At 33.5% G+C, this 17905-nt stretch overlaps 1 protein-coding gene across 1 annotated transcript in view; it reads right to left on the reverse strand.

Moving 5' to 3' along the window:
• Positions 1-2176: 2176 nt before the first annotated feature.
• The window catches only part of LOC118850013 (solute carrier organic anion transporter family member 1B1-like), a 77729-nt gene continuing 62000 nt past the window's right edge, over positions 2177-17905 (reverse strand). Inside the window, exons 13-16 of the mRNA XM_036759187.1 lie at positions 16594-16778; positions 9028-9092; positions 4792-4909; positions 2177-3030 (exon numbers count right to left, since the gene is read on the reverse strand). Coding sequence (XP_036615082.1) covers positions 2814-3030; positions 4792-4909; positions 9028-9092; positions 16594-16778 — 585 coding nt within the window. The 3' untranslated portion in view covers positions 2177-2813. The remainder of the gene's footprint in view (positions 3031-4791; positions 4910-9027; positions 9093-16593; positions 16779-17905) is intronic.

Here is a 17905-nt window from a genome sequence, read left to right on the forward strand (position 1 = left end):
AGCTCAAAAGTCAAGTAATTCGGAAAATGAGCAGACAGCATAAAAGGAATCAGACTATAGAATCTTACTTTGGTAACAAAGAAAATCAAAACATATAGCCAGAAGAAGTCAACAAAGTCAAAGGGCCTACATCAAAAGCCTCCAGGAAAAATATGAATTGGTCTTAGGCCGTGGAAGATCTCAAAAAGGATTTTGAAAAGCAAGTAAGAGAAGTAGAGGAAAAACTGGGAAGAGAAATGAGAGTGATACAAGAAAATCATGAAAAATGAGTCAACAGCTTGCTAAAGGAGACCCCCCCAAATACTGAAGAAAATAACACCTTAAAAAGTAGACTAATCCAAATGGCAAAAGAGTTCCACAAAGCCAATGAGGAGAAGAATGCCTTGAAAGGCAGAATTAGCCAAATGGAAAAAGAAGTCCAAAAGATCACTGAAGAAAATAATGCCTTAAAAATTAGAATGGAGCAAGTGGAAGCTAGTGACTTTATGAGAAATAAGGAAATTATAAAACAGAACCAAAAGAATGAAAAAAAATGGAAGACAACGTGAAATATCTCATTGGAGAAACCACTGACCTGGAGAATAGATTGAGGAGAGATTATTTAAGAATTATTGGATTACCTGAAAGCCATGATCAAAAAAAGAGCTTAGACATCGTCTTTCAAGAACTTATTAAAACAAAAACTGCCCTGTTATTCTAGAACCAGAGGGTAAAATAGAAATGGAAAGAATCCACTAAGCACCTCTTGAAAAAGATCTCAAAAGGAAAACTCCTAGGAATATTGTGGCCAAATTCCAGAGTTCCCAGGTCAAGAAGAAAATACTACAAACAGTGAGAAAGAAACAATTTGAGTATTGTGGAAACACAATCAGGATAACACAAGATCTAGCAACTTCTACACTAAAGAACTGAAAGGCTTGGACTATGATATTCCAGAGGTCAAGGGAGCTGGGACTAAAACCAAGAATCACCTACCCAGCAAAACTGAGTATAACACTTCAGGGCAAAAAAATGGATTTTTAATGAAATGGATGACTTTCAAATATTTTTGATGAAAAAACCAGAGCTGAATAGAAAATTTGACTTTCAAATACAAGAATCAAGAAATCATGAAAAGGTAAACAGGAAAGAGAAATCATAAAGGACTTACTAAAGTTGAACTGTTTATATTCCTACATGGAAAGATGATATTTGTAACTTATGAAACCTTTCTCAGTATTAGGGTAGTTGAAGGGAATATTCATGTATATATATATATATGGTACAGGGTGAGTTGAGTTGAATATGAAGGGATAATATCTAAAAACAGTAAAATTAAGGAATGAGAGAGGAATATATTGGGAGAAGGAGAAAGGGAGAGATAGAATGGGGTAAATTATCTCACATAAAAGTGGCAAGAAAAAGTTCTTATAATGGAAGGGAATCAGGGGCAGGCGAAATGAAATGAGTGAACCTTACTCTCATTGGATTTGGCTCAAGGATGGCATACCATACACACTCAATTAGGTATCTTACCCTACAGGAAAATAGGGGGGAAAAGGATAAGGGGGGATGATAGAAAGGAGGGCAGATTGGGGGAGTAGGTAGTCAAAAGCAAACACTTTTGAAAAGGGACATGGTCAAAGGAGAAAACTGAATAAAGGGGATGGGATAGAATGGAGGGAAATATAGTTAGTCTTTCACAACACGACTATTAGACTATTATGCAAGTGTTTTGCATAACAATACATGTATAGCTTATATTGAATTGCCTGCCTTCTCAAGGAAGGTGGGTAGGGAGGGAAGAAGGGAGAGAATTTGGAACTCAAAGTTCTAAAAACAAATGTTTAAAAATTGTTTTTACGTGCAACTGGGAAGTAAGATACACAGGCAATAGGGAATAGAAATCTATCTAGCCCTACAAGAAAGTGGGGGGGAGTGGGGTGATAGAAGGGAGGGCAGACTGGGGAAGGGGGCTATTAGAATACATGCCATCTTAGGGTTGGGGGGAGGATAGAGATGGGGAGAAAGTTTGTAACTAAAAATCTTGTGGAAATGAACGTTGAAAACTAAAATAAATTTTAAATTTTTTTTTTGAAAAAGAGAGCATCAGTAATTTCTCAGTTAGCAAGAGTCAACCACTATGGAAGATTCATCTTTCATTTTTTCTTTGAGTTTTGCCAAACATTTCTCCCTCTTTGAGTAATTGATAGAAATAATTATTATTTATTAATCTCACAAATTACTTTCAATGATCCATGAAATGTGCACAATGCATTTTCCTTACACCCACAAAGCAAGATATCTTCTGCTATTCTCTTTCCATTTGGACTTTGTTCATTATCAGTTTCATATGCTTAATTAATGCTCTGTAAGAATAAAAAGGGCAGCTAGGTGGTGCAGTGGATAGCCATGGACCTGGATTCAGGAAGATCTTAGTTTAAATTTGACCTCAGACACATACTGCTGTGTGACCCTTGGCAAATTACTTAACTCTTATTTGCATCGTCTGTAAAATGGGGACACACTGGAAAAGGAAATAGCAAATCATTCCAGTATCTGCACCAAGAAAATGTCATGGAAAAATATCCATGGGGTCACATAGAGTCGGACACAATTGGATGACTCAACAACAACAACAACGAATAAAAAGGATAAGAATTCGCAGAGAAAAGCAATAGTCATTCAATAATACTCTTCAGATTCAACTCAAAAAGAACAAGGTAAATGAATTGAGGGTCTTCTACTAGCTAACACTTTTGTTCTTGATGTTTCTCGATAGCATTAAAGAAGGAAGCAAAGGAGCCTTGGTTGTGGAGAAGTAATTGTTAATGTTAAATGTGGCTTTCACTTTCTGCATGAGCAGAGGATACCAACTGTTTGTCATTTTTTAAAAGCTCTTTAAGGTTTGATTGATCCACATCTATTCCTCCATTATTAGAAGGTCCAGTGTTGTTTTCTTGATATTTTTTCTTTAGAGCAATGTACAAGAAGATGTAACAGATGATCTCTGGTGCTCTCAGTCCCCCATTCAAGCCAAAGAAGTTTTTTCTATAAAAGGAAATTTAAAAAATTCTTTTAATTCTAAGAAACCATTATTGACTACTTAAAAGCATTAAGAGGATTTACAATGAATTCTTAATTACAGAAATGATAAAATTGTATATAAGATAAAACAATTAGAATCATTTATTCCCCTTTGAATATAAATTTCACCACCACAAACACATGAAAGAGTAGTTTGAAAACCAATGTATGAATTTGTTTTTGTAAACTAAACATATTCATTTGTATCTGGAACAAATTTTAAAGGCATTGGCAATAAATACTGTGAACTAGAGCTATATCTGATGATGAGATCTTTCAGCCCTTCCTTCTCTTCCTTCTATATGAGTGAAATGACTATTCATTACATATTTATCAATTAAATTTTGATCCAATTCAGGCTGTCCTCAGGAGTTTTGCAGACTGTATGAGGCCAGAAGGCTCCAAATTTAATACATCTGGTGTATTCAATGCTCTAGAAAATCTGGATTAAGGAGGTAAAGAAGATCTCCCTTAGTGGTGGCCTTCCTTCTGCCAAGAAGGACTTGTAAGATGACACCCTTCCTTCTTGCCCTTCCTTTGTCCCTTTCACGATGCTTCCCAAACCTAAATGGAACAATAATTCTATCAGACCTCACTATTTGCCGTTCTGTCCTAGTGTCCTTCAGGCCTTATCATCTCCTCTATTCACTCCATAGTTCCACTCCCATTCTGTCATTAGGTGTGCTGATTTGAATTCAGAATGTCTGTGCTTTGCCATTCACCCTGTCATTATACCCTTAGGACTTCCAGGGATATCCATCCATCCTGTAGAGGAGCCTTCTTTTATGTGTTGTCTCCTTTGGTTGGAGTATGTGCTTTGTATCTCCACCACTTATGTCATGCTTGATGCATAAAAAGCACCCAATTCATTCTTATTCATACATTCATTCATTCAGTCAGTCAGTCAGTCCCCCACCTGCCATGCCTGTTCTCTGTTCACTGAAATCCTTTACTTCTACCAAGGTTCATCTCCAGCTCTACTTCCTCCTCTCAGCTATGGTTAACTGCTCTTTCCCTATCACTTAGTTTGACTTTTGTGTATTTCATTTTTTCACTTGTGCTATAGTGATTTGTTTAGTCCTCTCAACCTTCTTCCTAGTCTGTAACAACATAAGGGCAAGAACTTGTTATTTTTCATCTTTATATCCCCAGAACTTAGTACAGTCCCTTCCATACATGAGATATTTAATAATTATTTATTGAATTAATTTGATTCATTAACAATGCCCTAAGTTATGTAGAGTAGACATATCCATTTTCAGTGATGAGGAAACCTAGACACGGAAAGATTAAGTGATTTGTTCAAGGTCAAGTAGTTGGTAGAATTCAGAACAAAATTCAGATGTTTTGATTACTAGCCTCTTTCTAGGGTTTTTAAATGAGATGATAGACCTAATGTGAAAGTGCTTTACATGCTGTTTTTTCTATTGGAAGGTGTTATCTCTTTATGTCATAGAAAAAATGGGATATTAATCTTTTGCCTTTTATGGATCAATAACTTTGAGGAATGAATATTAGAATGGAATATTCTATTACCATCATTTTTGTCCTTTGATCTATGATTCCTGGATAGTGTGTGAACTAGCTTCCACCTGGTCATTTATCAAGGCTTCAAGAGAAGCTCTTGAATGTGGCTTTCAATATCAAAAGATAATGTCATTTCATTCTTTTGCAATCAGAATAGTCAATGGAAAAATCATTTTATGAAACCACATATCAACTTACCTGAATGAAGCAGGGTCATACATTCTACAAGCTCCTTGAACCCCGCAATTATTGATGTCCCATTTTAGGCATGTTACATCTATTGCTGCTCCATAATAAATAGGAGCCAAAAATCCTCCTGTAATATCAAACAACCAAATGTCAAACTAAAGCAGGTGTTCTAAACCCTTTTTGCTTCATAGACTCCCTTGGCAGCCTAGTGAAACCTATGGATTTCCTTTCAGAATAATGTTTTTCAAAATAGAAAAAAATACCTAGGATTATAAAGGAAACCAATTATATTGAGAAACAATCAAAATTAAAAAAAAATCACAGACCACTGGTTAAGAAGCTCTGAATTAAAGATAAATTATAGAACTGACTAGATTATATATTAAATGGATACACTTTAATAAAGAAAACAAACACATCTCTTGCTTCTACCCTTCTCACTCCTAAATGTAATCAAAAGGATGAGAAGATTAGGACAATTCATTTTACATTGAAAGTATCTAGAAGTGTGACTGGACTCATTGCATGTGTGATGCAAATAATACTTAAGAGATCTCCCCTGTCAAAAATATCCTACTACCTTATTTTTATGTCTTCAGAAAATAGTATTCATGCAAAAGAAAGGAAGAAGAAAAGAGAAGATTAAGGAAGGATAGAAAGAGAAAGACAGAGAGAGAAAGAGACAGACAGATACAGGGAGAGACAGAGAGAGAAAGAGAGAATATGCAGTTGAGAGAAGGGCACTGATGAGTGATTTAAGTGAAGAATGATGGCTATGGAGAGATCTCTCACTTTTTTTCTATTGTGGTCAATGGATATTGACGTAACTCAGGGTAGAACCAACAAAGACTGTGGCTGATCTAGTTTGCCTAAGATGATGTCTGGTGATGATATGCATCCTATACCCTTTTCATCTTTTATTTCTGCTTCTCCTAAGAAAAGTAAGGTATTATCTAGAGTTTATCTCTGCTTTTTAAAGTCATATTTATAATTTATGTTTAATTAGTTTGAATGCCAGCTAGATAAATTTTGATTGATTATAACTATTCTAATCTGTGTGTTTCATTTCTTATTAACAGAGTACTGAAAAAAGAGGCAATGCTAAAAAAAGCAATGATAATGAGGGGCAAAGTATTCAGATGAAAATAAGAGGGGTATGAATGGGTGAACTTGAGATATGTGAGAATCTTATTGGCTGGTATTTTTTTAAATCAGCTTGCCAAAGTGGGTTGAAAAAGAAATGGACCCATTCTCTCTTTTCTTCTAGAGTAAAGGAAATGAAAATTTAAAAACAGCAGTTGGCTTCATGATAGAGGTTTAGGCCAATAGACCAAGTAGCCTTCATGCCCAGAGAAATCCCTCTGTAGAGATGGAGGTTGTAGGTCATACCATGTGAAAGGATAAAAGCAGTGGCAAGAAAAGACCTATGATTTCCATATTCCAAGAATGTTGTTTATTGAAAAGAGAGTAGTTAGTATTCCTCCTCTTAACTTTACACAAACTTTATATGAATTATCCAGCTCACCCCCTATATGTTTATTATACATAATGTAGATAGACAGAGAGAAAGATAGATAGATGGCCAGATACAGTCTTCTCCTATACAATATAAATATCTTAAGGTTGAGGACTTCCACTTTTTTTCTTTGTATCCCTGTTGGCTAGCAGAGTGCCTACATCAATAATAGATTCTTGAAGGACAAAAAGTGTTCCTCATACTTCAGAAAAGAAGTTAGATTCAATTTTTTCAGGGATGGAAGGCAGGTTTCTGTAGGATGTTATCAATACGTAATGAATTATGTAAATGGAATTTTTTTAAAAAATTAAAAAACTGGCTAACTTTTTGAGACTAATAAAAAACTCTCATGGTCATTAATTTTTTTTTATCAAATTAATGTTAATAAAAGAGGTAGTGATTATATAGTGAATATGAAGCTGTTTTGGAGTCAGGATGACCTTTGTTCAAATCCTGCTTCTGGTGCATACTAGCTGTGTGACCCTGTGCAAATAATTTAATCTCTTAGTGCTCTAGAAAATATTACAAGGATATAAATTATAGAGAAGGCCAATCTTCATTGGCAGAGAGAATTTTCTAATGTGGAAGGTTTATATCAGTGAAATTACAGGTCCTGTTCCTTTTTCTATAATATTAACAAAACTAAAAATTACCTCTCCCTACATCTATTTTAGTTCAGTCATTTTATTGCCATAAAATTTCATTTATTTGAATCACTAAGAAGACATATCACATTCTATTAACTTTACTTTTTTATGCCTTTTCTCATAGTCAAAACTATCTGGTATTGGAAAGAATAGTAATGTAAAATTTTCTTTTTTTCTTTGAAATGATTTACATAGTGTTAAAAGCACTGGACTTCAATTAAAAATCTTGGTTCCAAAATTTAGCTCTATGATCTTAATAACAGCATGTTCTTGTGCAATTAAATTAAACTCCTAGATTTGAGTTTCCTCATGTAGTAAGTGAATTAATAGAGAAATAATGATACAAATTGTAAATAAACATTTATATTAGCAATTTTTGCAATAGAAAATAACTGGGGGAAAGATTGGGGCATAATAAAACAAATTGTGGTACATCAATATAATAGAATATAATTGTGATGCAAGAAATTAAGCATATGAAAAATTTAGATAAAATTAGGCACACTTGTATGTAGTGATTCATTGAAAAGTAAGCAGAAGCAAAAGAACAACTTATGTAAGTACCAAAATTACAGAAAGGCAAAAGGAAATATAGACCTTAGAATTCTGATCAATTCAATAACTAATTTTGACTTGGGAACGTGGGGATGTTTAGTCTGGGGTCAAAGAGGAGGAGTATAACAGCTATCTTCTATTATTACTCAGGGAAGAGAGATTAGACTTGTTCTTTTTGACTGCAAAGGTTCTGAGTTGCAGAATTGAGAGTAAAGAGCAGAAATTGTAAGGAAGGAAATTGATGCTTGGTGTAATGGAAAATTAGATAACAATTTAAGCCAAACTAAATTAAAAGAGACTGCCAATAATGGTTCCCCACCTTTACTGGATATCTTGAAGTAGATGACGATTTCAAAAGTATATTGTTATGACGGTATGGATTAGATTAGTGGCCACTGAGGTCCCTTCCAACTATGAAATTCTGAGTCAATAAATCTACAACTTTATGCCTTTCCTCCCTCAAAAGAGAAGTGATGGAGCATGGGTACAGAAGTAGCCATATATTTTCATACGTGGTCAATTCATTGTTTTTATCTTTACTGCTTTGTTACAAGGGTGTTGTTGTCATTGTTAGGAAAGAGTCATTGGGGAATGAGTTTAAAAAAGAACATTAAAATATTTATTTTTCAAAAATAATGAGGGGTTCATCCAAATGAGTCCTCTGGTCCATGCTAGCTCCCAGATTCTATAATTGTTTAAACCTGCCCCTGCATCCCAATTTCACTATTTGTGTTGATGTTGCAATCATCTCTGAATTATCCAGATACAACATTTTTCATCTTTGAGTCTTCCCTTTCCACCAATCTGAGTTCCAATCAGCTGAGAGCCATGTTGACTTGGCCTCCACATCTCTCACATCAGACCTTTATCATTTATTGCCTGGACTATTATAATAATCTCCCAATAGATCTCCTTGCCTCCAGACTCTACTCCCTAGAACATCCTTTAAATAAATGCTAAAACTAAATCTCCCGCTGCATAGATCTGACCATCTTAATCCCTTGCTCAAAGGAAAAAAAAAACCCTTAGTGGCCTTTTCTAGGATAAAATGCAGTCCTCAGTCTAAATTTTAAGGCCCTTCATGATATGATCTAAAGCCAACTTTCTAATCTTATTTATACTGTCTCTCTTTTTTTGGAGTTAGTTAAGTGTGATCACCAGCTCTCCTCCTTACTTTTCTTTCTCCCACCTCCATGTATTTAGTAGTTTGTCTTCTGTGTTTGGAATTCAATTTCTCTTCATAAAATTCTTTCATCCCAAACTCTTAGATTTTCCCAGCACACTTTTGAAACAATATTTTTGCATTCCATTCTATTATATTCTATTTTGCATGACATTTATGTACATGTACCTCCTTCCCCATATTAGTTTGTATGTTCCTTAAGGGCAGACACTATGTCATTTTAAATCCTATTATCTCTTATTTCTAACACAATTTCTTTCATTTAATGGATATTTGTTGAATTCAATTTAATAAACACATTAAGAAGTTTACAGGAAAAATAAAAACAAAAACCTCCTTCTTACCTAGTGTTCGTATAACCACTGAATGAAAAGCCATTGCCAGTGATTTCAGTTCAGGCTCAACAAATCTGGAAAGAAGGGCAAAGAGCATTGAGACATCTCCAGATTATCATATTACATAAGAAACATCATTCTTAGTACTTTTCATATGCTTGTGATACAAATCTTCTAAACACATAATGTTTTAAAATATTCCAATTCCATTAGCATTTTTAGGGCAGGATCCAAGTCTTTAAGCATTCCATAGGTTTAAGAATGTCTACTTTTTAAAGAAATTGATAGCTATATCAATATATGGAACATAAAGCTGGAAGTATTACCAAACTAAAGATTTTGAGTATGGACCAGGAGATACACTATCATATAAATACTAGATTATCTAAAAATAGATATGATTGTTATCAAAAAATGAAGTAGTCTTGTCTTAGTAATTCTTGACAATATCTACTAATGGTAGAGAAAGATTTCAATTTACTTCAGGGAAGGCAGATGATGAAACACTTCCTCCTCTTAGTAGAAAATGGAAGATTATGTGAACAGAATATTTCACATATTGTCTGATAAGGTTATTTTATTGGCATATTTTACTTAACTTTTTATTACAAAAGTTCAGTGAAAAAGACAGTTCTAATTACTACATGATAAAGCCAAATAAAAACAACAGAGAAAGAAATGTTATTAGGTACATGGACTGAGTCATACATAACTGTTTTGATCAGTAAATTTACTCCAGGCTTCCTGGCTGTTCAACTAAAAAGAGATACATATTGACTTATATTGTAGGCACTGACAAAAACACAATCCACAAGGTTTTATTAAATGCCTATTACATGCCAAAGACTGTGCTATGCCTGGGGATACAAATGAAACGGATAAAATAACTCCCAATTCCCAGGACCTTATATTCTAATGGAGGAGAAAATAATTACTTATATTTTTATATTCATAATTTTTTCAAAAAGATAAGAAATATAAAAATGACAGTAGTTAAATACAAGGTAGTATGTGAGGCTTCATGTAGAAGTTGATGTTCAGTTGCATACCTTCCAAGGATGTATTATAAAAAAGCATGCCATTTCTTTTGGAGAAGCAAACTCTCTTGGTATTAAATTTATAATATATAAGGGATATTAGTTAACATGATGGATGATTTCATCAATCGTCATTTTGCAAAAGAAAGATGAATCCTGTGAACAGCATTTACTATTTATCTACCTTCCATATATTATGAAATAAATAATTTTTAAAGCTCTGAAGTAAGTTTATGTGTGAATTTTGTTAAATATTTCAAGACCAATTAGCTCCAATATTACACAAATTGTTTGCAGATATACCACAGAGAATGAAAACATCCTAACAAACTTTCCATGAGGTAAAGAAGAGATTAAATGGGGAAAGAATACTGAATCATCATCTAAAATATTGAAGAAGGCAGCATGATATAATGAATACAGTACTGGCTGTGGAATCAGAAAGAACTGGGTTAAAATTTACCTCAGACACTTATTGTGTGACTTAGAGAAAGTCATTTAATTTCTCTATGCTTCCATTTCCTAATCTGTAAAATGAAGATATTGAATTTAATGGCCTCTAAGGTCACTTTAAGCTTTAAATCTATGATTCCATGAACACATAAAAAGATTATGATATGTACTGGTTGGTTTTCTACTTCAGGTTGGTTCAATTTAAACAAAAACTATAAAAATTATAGAACAAATTTACATTGAAACAATGAGTATCACATGATTACATCATGTGATTTTAAGAAGGTTTTAAGGAAATACAATATCTCTTAGTCCAAAGGTATAAATGGACTTTTCCTTAATATGGTGAACATTATCTGATGTGGATACAAATGGTGCCCTAAGGGTTCTTATTAAGAGTTACTTTTTCAGTACCTTGTGAGGCCTCTCCTGGCACCCTAACTCTTATCTTGGAATACCATAAAACTACTCCCTCATCCTGGACCATAAAATTCCTTGTCTCCATCATTCTGAGTAACAAAATTTCCCATCTTCCTTATCCTGTCCTTACAAAAAAAGCCCCTGTTCCTCTGTAAATTGCTAGTCCTTCTTCCAGGGCTAGTCCACTGCTTTTTTATCAATAAAGCTCCCCTTGGTTATGAGAAAATCATCTAAGTGAATTCTTTCACACCTGAACCAGCTCTCCCAACTCTAAGCCTCAACATTATCTTTCTTAAACTCAGAGCTAACATCTGTAATGGAGAAATGAGGCCTTTCCAATAAAATAAGAGGTAAAGCAAAGATGTCCTTTGTTCTAGGAATAATATTTATTGAAATAAGATAAAGAAATTGAGTGAATAAATGTAGAAAACTAAATTATTGCTTTGTATATATATATATATACTAATATGCTTAAAGGATGCTAGAGATTCACCTAAAGTTATTGAAACAATAACTTTAAAAGTAAAGTAACATGATATAAAATACATGTGCAAATAATCATCAGTTTTTCAATCTGTTACTAAAAAGCAAACAGGGAGAAAGACAGAGAGAGAGAGAGAGAGAGAGAGAGAGAGAGAGAGAGAGAGAGAGAATGTAAAAAGTATCTGGGAGCCAACTGACTACAGTTTATATCATAGGACTTATATGAATTCAACTACAGAACACCCTTTAAAAATGTCAGAAGATAAATAATTAGAAATATAGTCATTGTTCCTGTTGTGTGCCAATATAATTACAATGACAATAATTATCTATTATTTTACAAATTTAGTCTGATGCCAATCAAACCTCCAAGTACTTACTTTATAACATTATACAAAATAATACCTAAATTCATCTGGAGAGTAGGTGTCAAACCCTTGGCCTGTTGCCATAAGTACATCATGAGGAAACTGATTTAAATTTAATTGGGAAATGTTTAACAAAGTAAATAAAAATACAGTACAACTTAACTAATGTAAATTTGTGGTTTCCTAAGTCACTATGTCAACTACACTTCTTTTTGAGTTTGACACTGTTGATTCAGAGGAATAAAAAATTAAGAACCCTAAAGGCAATATTTACAGAAATTAGAAGTAGAAGAGTCCTAGCAGTGAGTATCAGATTTCAAAATATTCTATAAAGCAATGAAAATCAAAACTATATTTGGCACTTTGTAAACAACAGAAAATTTGATGAATGGAACAGACTTGGTAAAGAAGATCTAAACTAAGGTTAAGAATTAGTGGGATAAGGAATCTATTCTAGAAAACAAGCAAACAAAAACACAAGTATCCTAGGAGAATTGTAAAGCAATAGAACAAAAATTAGATTTATATCAACATCTTTCACCTCTATTTCTCACTTTCTTTCATCTGATAAATCCTATCATTTTCCAAATCTTACCACATCTACCTCCCTAACATCTCTCATATCTGGGCTTTCCTCTCTACTCACACAATGATAACTTTAGTTCAAATCCTTATCAACCTGGATCATGGAAACGTCCTCTTCATTGGGTTCTTTGAATCTCCTCTTCATTTTCTTGTATTTAACTACCCTTTATTTAGTTTACTATATGAATGTATATATCTCTCTATATGAAACACATACATATGTATATATGTATTTTGCTCTAACATATGTACTGCTCCCTAGAGAGATCATAAGCTCCTGGAGAAGAGGAATTGTTTTATTTTTTTCCCACTGTATCCCTAATGCTCAATGCAGTGTCTGACACAGTAGATACTTAATAAATACTCATTGATTGATATAACACAAGCTAAAAATGGTTATATCATAAAAAAATTTGGAATAGAAGAGAAAGACACATCATTGGCAATTATGGCTAGGCCAAGAGTTCTTAACTAAATAAGGTAGAGCAATGGGCTAGATAATAAAAGGAAATTTTTCAGTTACATAAAATTGATTTTTTTCCTATGGCAAATTAAATGCAGTTAGGCTTAGAAAGGAAATAATTAATTGAGAAAAAAATCTTTGCCACCTTTTTCACTGGTAAAAAGCCTGACATCTAAGTACTCTAGGAAATTGATACAGATAAACAAAAAACAGCCATTATCTAATAGTTAAGCTGTAGGGGGATATGAATAGGCAATTTCTAAATGAAGAAATTCAAATTATGATGTGAAAAATACTCCAAATCAGTTATAATATAAGAAATGCAAAGTATAGCAACTCTGAGGTCCCAGCTCACACAGATCAAACTAACAAAGATGAAAATGCCATGTTGGCGAGGTGATGTATGACATACTGGTCACATTAATGCATTGTTGGTGGAGCTATGATGGTGGAGCCATTTTGTGAAACAATTTCTGGAAAACTAATGTTTTGGGAAACATTTGCTCTTTGACCCAGTGAAAGACTCAAAAAGAATAAAGACAAAGAAAAAAAACATGTATGTGCAAGGATATTCATAGTAGAGCTGTTTTGTTTTTGGTAGCAAAGAATAGGAAACAAAGTGGTTACTTACCAATTGGGGAATGCATGAATAACTTATGGTTTATATTTTATGATCTTGTTTACTCATGATAACTTATGAATATAATGGATTATTACTGCAGTATAAGAAATAATAAAAAAGAATTGTTTTAGAGATAGCTGAGAAGATTCATATGAATGGAAATAGAGTTGAATGAGCAGAACTTGAACAACTGACACGACGACCAAGTTAGTATAAAGGAAAATGACTTTTGAAACACTACAACAGGAGCATGACTTTAGAAGACTGATTAAGAAATATGCATTGTTTTAACAGAGGAGTAATGGATTAGAAATAAAGATGGGGGAAAGACTTCTATCTTGAGGGATGGGAGGAGAGACATATATGAAAAAAGTGCATTTATAAAATGTTAAAAATAAACATGAGACCATAAATCATCAGGCAGTGAAATCATTTCTGCAAGGGGCTTAGTATAGTCCAGTTATGTTGCTTACAGTATCAGAGGTGTGGCAATGACTAAGTTGGTAAAAGCTCAGAGTTTACAATACAAGCAATCAAAAGAATATTTTGTAGCATTTGGGCAAAGTAGCGAATGTTTGTCGATAAACATTTATTAAGTACTTACTCTGTGCCAGATACTGTTCTAAGCATTAAGAAGAGAAAAAAATGGGGCAGTTAGCTGGTGCAGTGAGTAGATCATTGGCCTTGGAGTCAGGAGGACCTGAGTTCAAATGTGACCTCAGATACTTGACACACTCACTCAAAAGGGGTAGTATAGAATTTGGGGAAGCGAAGTGTCTGGGAGCTCTCTGAACATGGAGGTTGTGTAACATCCTCTGAATCCTGTAGGAAGTGAAACTTTTAAATAATGCATTTTGCGCTGTTCCACTGTATGTCTTCACACATCATAATGTAAACTCCCTGTGGGCAGGGGCTGTTTTTCTTCTTTGTATTTATATCCCACTAGTGCTTAGTACAGTGCCTGGCACATAGTAAGCACTTAAAATGCTTTATCTTTCTATTGATCTCTCTTAGAAGCAATTAAATTCAGCACACACCTTGAGTAGAATTCTTTCCAAAACCTGCCCTACAATTATTCACCTGCTATTATCGAAAGACCTTTAAAGACCTCTCATGGAATAGTATAGTCCTCTTTTTTGTTCCACATTATGATTTTTTCTTGTAGTAATCCTAAATTTGCCTCTTTACTACTTTTATCCATCACCCCTAAGCCTGCCTTGTTGTCATTCAGTTGTGTTCAGTTATGTCTGACTCTTCATGACTTTATTTGGTGTTTTTTTTTTTGTCAAAGATATTGGAGTGATTTGCCATTCCTTCTCCAGCTCATGTTACAGATGAGGAAACTGAGGCAAATGGGGTTAAATGACTTGCCCAGGTTCACACAGTTTGTAAGTGTCTGAGGCCAGATTTGAACCCAGGAAGATGAGTCTTTCTGATTCCAGGCCTGGCACTCTATCCACTGTGACACCTAGTTGCCCCAGAGTCTGCCTACTAGGACAGAATAGAACAAATCTTATCCTTCCTCCATGTGACAACCGTTTAAATATTTGAAGACAAACATCATATTCTTTTCTTTCCCCACCACCACCCTGACTCTAGGCTTCTCTTTTCCAGGGTAAGTATTTTGGATCATCATATAATGTAAATTTAAGACCTTTTATCATCCTGGTTCCCTCCCTCTAGATGCTCTCCAGTTTCTCAAAATTCTTCTGAAAATATGGTTCCCAGAATTGAAAGCAGTTTCCCAGGTGTGGTCGGACCAACACAGAAAACAACAATACTGTTACCTCCTTAGACCTGGATACTCTTCCTCTAAATGTAATCTAACATCATATTAGCAATTTTCTGGTTACCTTAGAATGCTGTTGACCCCTAATGAGCTTGCAATCCAGGAAAATCCCTAGGTTTTTTTTCCAGGTAAGCTACTTTCTTATTTACTCTTACTGGTATTTGTGAAATTGAGTAATTGAAGCCAAATGTAAGACTTTATATTTTAATATTAGAATTAATGTCAATATCAATAATTGATTTTATTTGACATTAATAATTAATATTTAAATATTATATTCAGGCCAGTGTGCTTTCCTATAAAGAGCTGATGGATCCTATTATACAAGAAGTTATTTATATCTCCCAAACCCAAGTTTTCCCCATCCTTAAAAAAAATTCTCCCTAGATCCCACCCTGCATGTCAGCTATCATCCTCTATCTCCCATTGTCTTCTCAGCTAATGTCCTTGAAAAGTCATCTATAACCAATGACTCTAGTTCCCCTTCTCTCACTTTCCTAAACCCTATGCAATCTGGCATTTAACTGGAAATGATCTCTTTAAAGATAAGAATAATATCTTAATTGACAAATTTAATGGCCTTTTCTTAATAGTCATCTTTTTAAACTTCTTTGTACCATATGATACTACTGATACCCATCTCTTTCTGGATACACTCTTAGGGTTTTTGTGATAGTGTTTTCTCTTTCTCTCACTGGATCACTGTGGGCATCGCTAATTCCGCACTTTCCCACTTCCTAAACTTCTATTTCCATTGTGGGCCTTACTGTCCTTCCAGTCAACTTGAAGAAAAGTTAGTATGTCTATCCTCTCTTCTCCAGAGGGCAAATGTCCAGTTCCTGGATAAGATGACTTCCAAGAAAATCTCAAATTTTATTCTTAGTGATGCTGTTTGGTTCTCAGCATATTCAGCACCTTCATTACTGTCTTTTTGATGTGTTTACATTGTAAAAAATTGAAATTTCTGAGAAATCTGTCAAACTATGGTTATTTTCTTATCTTGAAAAGTGATATAATGATATATCATGAAGAAATATAACTGTCAAATGTTAGTAAGAAAACAGTTAATTCTGCCAGCTAATGTTGATATTAATGCAAATATCATTAATCAAAAAAACAAAGGAAAACAAAAACAAAAAGTTAGCTGTATGTGTGAAAAACAGTATATATATAATATATATACATATATTATATATATATATATATATATTTCAGGAATCATTTCATTCTATTAATTCAGCATTTCCTTAGTGTGATGAAAAAAATAAGGTGATTGCTTCATTTTTTTCTATTTGATTCACAATAAAAGAATTATTTGTGGACTCAGATGCAATGATGATTTTCATATTACTTACCTGTAAGTCAAAACTATAGCAGAGGAACCTCCCATTCCAATGACAAAGGAAATTGTAGCAGTTACTATCATATAATAAATAAAATTTCTTGAACAATCATCTGTCTTTGAACATTTGCCCAAATAAGCTGAGGATTTTCCAGACTGGAAATTGTTAGCTTCAATGCAGCTACAGTTATGGAACACCTAAAAATAAATTTTGAGTTATAGAATGCATTTACAAAGCACAAAACAGAACAGAAAACATTTCTTTGCATTTAAACAATGAAGTATTTATCAACTAAATTGAATATTAGAGAATTCTAAAATATCCTTTGGTAGATACAATATTTCATTTGATCACAGTTTTAGAATTTAGAGATAATCTAAAATAAACAAATCTTTATTTCATAGATAAGGAAACTGAAACCCACAGAGGGAAGTGAATTGATCAGGATCACAGTAGTAATTAGTAGCAGAAATGGAATTTGAACTCAGATCCTCTGACTCCAAATTCAGTGCTCTTTTCCTCTACAACCATGCTGTAGGTGAAAGGTAAATTGGTTCCCTAGTACCCTTCTTATGTTCAATATAGTCTGATCTATCAGTGAAAAAAAAAAGTATTTAGAAGTAATTATTACTTTTCACTTACTATATCTAAAAATAAAGCAGGTCTCTGTGAAATGTCTAGAATGCAAAGGAAGCTCCATTAGCTGATCATTTTAAACTAACATTCTGTACTCCTTTTGCTGACAGTTAGGAGCTCTAAAATCCACCTAATGTTACCAACGCACTCTTTTACTCATGCCTTTCTCTTCCATTCTTTCCTACTATTAAGTACACCTTCTGTCTCATGATTCTATATCTGTTGTTCAATAGTTATGACTATGGATCAAAATTTGGTAAGTATTTATGTATGTTCATGGATACATGCATATGTCTATGTCTACATATAGTGAGTCTATGTGATTATGACTACATATAAACAAAAAAGTGTTTTTAAAAGTAATTTTGTTCATATGACTAATATGGAAATGTTTTGTATGACTGTACATTTATAATCTATAACAAATTGCTTCTTAAGGAGAAGGGAGAAGAGGGAAGGAGAGAGAGAAAATTTGGAACTCAAAATTTTTAAAAATGTTAAAAATTGCTTTTACATGTAATTGGGGAAAATAACATATTAAATAAATGAGGGGAAAAATAATTTTGTGTGTCTCACACACAATGGCCTTTCCTTATGTCTCTATGTCTGGTGCCTTTCCTCTTTCACAAAATGAACTTGTATTTATATTATATGTATTCTGTATATACTTATATAGTTAAAAATGAGT

Source organism: Trichosurus vulpecula, chromosome 5 (genome assembly GCF_011100635.1).
Source record: "Trichosurus vulpecula isolate mTriVul1 chromosome 5, mTriVul1.pri, whole genome shotgun sequence".
Lineage (NCBI taxonomy): Eukaryota > Metazoa > Chordata > Mammalia > Diprotodontia > Phalangeridae > Trichosurus > Trichosurus vulpecula.